Genomic DNA, 2,723 nt, shown 5'->3' with positions numbered 1-2,723 from the left:
TTTAATTTCAAATTTTATAAATTCTAATTAAAGTAAAAAATATTGAAAAATTTACGATGAAATATTTACGAATATATTAATTTTTAATAATAGTTTTTTGGAGTTAGTGGATGGGTTTGGGGTGGGGTTGCGAGATTTGGAAGCTTTATCTTTTTTTTGGAGTTATTGAACTAATACTAGATCTTTTTTGTCTCATCTATCAACTCTTCAAAAATCATTTTGTTAGTAAAATGAAATATAAACTAGCTATCTATGACTAGGCCTGAAGTGATTTATTTTGGACTTATTAGACGTGATTAGACAAGAAATAACTAAATTTAATTACGCAATTTCACAGTTCTTTCTTTAAGTTTTTTCCTTTGTCTTTTTCGAAAATGTTGCTCTAAAAATATGTCAGGCTGGAAATGAGTAAATTCCTAGGTGATTCTTTTCTTTTTTTCAACCTGACGAATTTATTGTTAATTTATTTTTCATTTTCATGAATCCTATTGATATATACAGATGTATCTTGAGTACATATTTAAGTAAAAGAAGTACTGTATTTATATTAATAGCTTTATTTTTTTTACATGAGATGATCATGTACGTTATTATAGTGCAAGCGTAAATAACAATTTGTATTTCAAATTGCATTGTCATGTTTTAATAGTATTACAAAAAACATCTTGTATTTAACTCATAAAAAAATGTATATGAGGAACATATTAAAAATACAATTGACTAAATAAATATATATTCTTTCAAAATTTAAGTTTTTCACTGAGAGGGTCACACACTTTCACAGTGTAACCTTTAAAATTAAACAAGTAAATTGAGTAGAAACTACAAATAATTTTCATGGTATATATGAATTACACCAAAGATCACATTACTCAAAATTATGAACACTAGAAAAACGTCATATATCATTTTATCAAATTGGGGTAGGGGTAGGGGTAGGGGTAGGGGTAGGGAAAGGGTAAAGGATGGTGAGCAGATTACAACATGGAAATCAAATCCTCGCCGATAAAATAAAAGTTTATGTAGTCAATCAACTCAGCTACGTACTAAAATACTATAACATAATTAAAATCTAATCATGGAGAACACCTTCTCAAGATGTTTAGCCTTGAGACCAAGATACTCTTTCACTTTCACATTTCTATATTTTAGTACAACACCATCATTATCCTTAGAAGAAACTAATGGAGAAATCATAGAGTCAACTTGAGGTCCAAAAAAATAAGCCAAAGAAACCCTATGCTTAGTTTGATCCACAAGAACTCGATGATAAACCGATGGGAATTCACCATTAGAGAGTATATGAAGAAGATCACCTACGTTAACGATGAGCGCGTCGTTGGAAACCGGAGCAATTGAAGTCCATCCTTGGTCTTTTTTCAAGATTTGAAGACCCTTTGTATTATTTGTTTGATGGAGTATTGTTAGGAATAATGAATCTGTGTGAGGAGCTAACCCTAGTGCATGGTTAGGGTTAGGACAACATGGATATGAATTTAATTGTAGGGCTCCTGCAAATTCAAATGAATTAATTGAATGTTGATCTTGAGATGGTTGTAAATAGTTGAGAATGAACAGGCAGAGTTGAAAGGATAGAACTTTCATCTTCTTTTGATAATTTTCCATCACATCACTGCAAGAATCAAAACAAATAATCAAAATAAAGAACCCTTATATTACTCCCTGTGTCTCAAATTATTTATCGTGATTTCTGAAAGTAAAATTGTCTCAATATAATTAAATTTATGTTTATCATGAGAGAAATATAATTATTGCGTAGAATTATCTACTAAATAACTTTATTATATAAATATTTATTGTATCATTAATGCATATAAGTACATCCACATAAAATCAATCCATGTACTTACCAAAATTTATGATAGTCATGTGGCCAAAGTTTCTTAGCATGATCAAGTGGTGAATCCATAATTGTGAACCCTTCATGCCACATGAACTTCGAGAAAAACGGCGTAATTCGAGCTGTGCCATAGCCGGTGGCGCCACTAGTTGATCTCACGACCTTCACCTTTTGTTCAGCAGGCAAAGCAAAAAATCGTCTTGCCTGATATTCAACTTCATCAAAAAGTTCTAAAGAAACTCCATGATTAACAACTTGAAATATTCCCCATGTTTTGCATGCATGGCCCATAAGTTCCACAACATTAGGGGCTAAAAGATCAATTATTGGGACGTTGGGGTTTTTGTCATTATGACTAGTTAGGACATTATTGATTTTAGGCCATAAATGAGAGTTTGGGACTTCTTGGATTGATTGAAAATCTATAGGAAGAATGTGTTGAAGGCTTAGAGGGTTTTCTTTGTAAGCTTCTTCAAGAGTAGAAGTAGCCATTATTTTGGACTTCTGACGAAAAAAACAAATATTGTATATTGATAAGTATATAGATTTTTTTCTTGGAATATATATATAGGGTCGGAAAAAGATCTTTTTACACATTGATTGGTTGCTCATTTTTGGAATATGTGTTGTCTATAGGTAGGTTCCAATTTCGGCTGATTAAGCTATCATTTAATCATAGATTTTGAATCAAACATTTAAATGTTTTCTTTAAATATCCAGTTGACTTTCATTTTGGATCATACATTTAAATTTTTTTATTTAAATATATGTTTGGCTTAGATTTTGAATCAATACATTTAAACTTTTTCTTTTAAATATATGTTTGACTTATATTTTGGATCAGTCTTAAAAATTATCCTTA

At 30.2% G+C, this 2,723-nt stretch overlaps 1 protein-coding gene across 1 annotated transcript; it reads right to left on the bottom strand.

Annotated features, from left to right (window-relative positions):
- Positions 1–1,055: 1,055 nt before the first annotated feature.
- LOC125829019 (gibberellin 3-beta-dioxygenase 1-like) lies at positions 1,056–2,370 on the bottom strand. Its single transcript, XM_049508301.1, has 2 exons — positions 1,872–2,370; positions 1,056–1,633 (listed from the first exon to the last, which is right to left on the bottom strand). Exons 1-2 carry the CDS (start codon positions 2,351–2,353, stop codon positions 1,066–1,068), a joined length of 1,050 nt encoding a protein of 349 aa, XP_049364258.1. The 5' UTR covers positions 2,354–2,370; the 3' UTR covers positions 1,056–1,065.
- Between the last annotated feature and the right edge of the window lie 353 nt (positions 2,371–2,723).

The sequence above is a fragment of the Solanum verrucosum genome, unplaced genomic scaffold (assembly GCF_900185275.1).
Source record: "Solanum verrucosum unplaced genomic scaffold, falcon-dt-bn FXZP01000007.1, whole genome shotgun sequence".
In the NCBI taxonomy this organism is placed as follows: Eukaryota; Viridiplantae; Streptophyta; class Magnoliopsida; order Solanales; family Solanaceae; genus Solanum; species Solanum verrucosum.
Note: the sequence above shows the minus strand (reverse complement) of the source record. Positions and strands in the feature narration are given on the sequence as shown.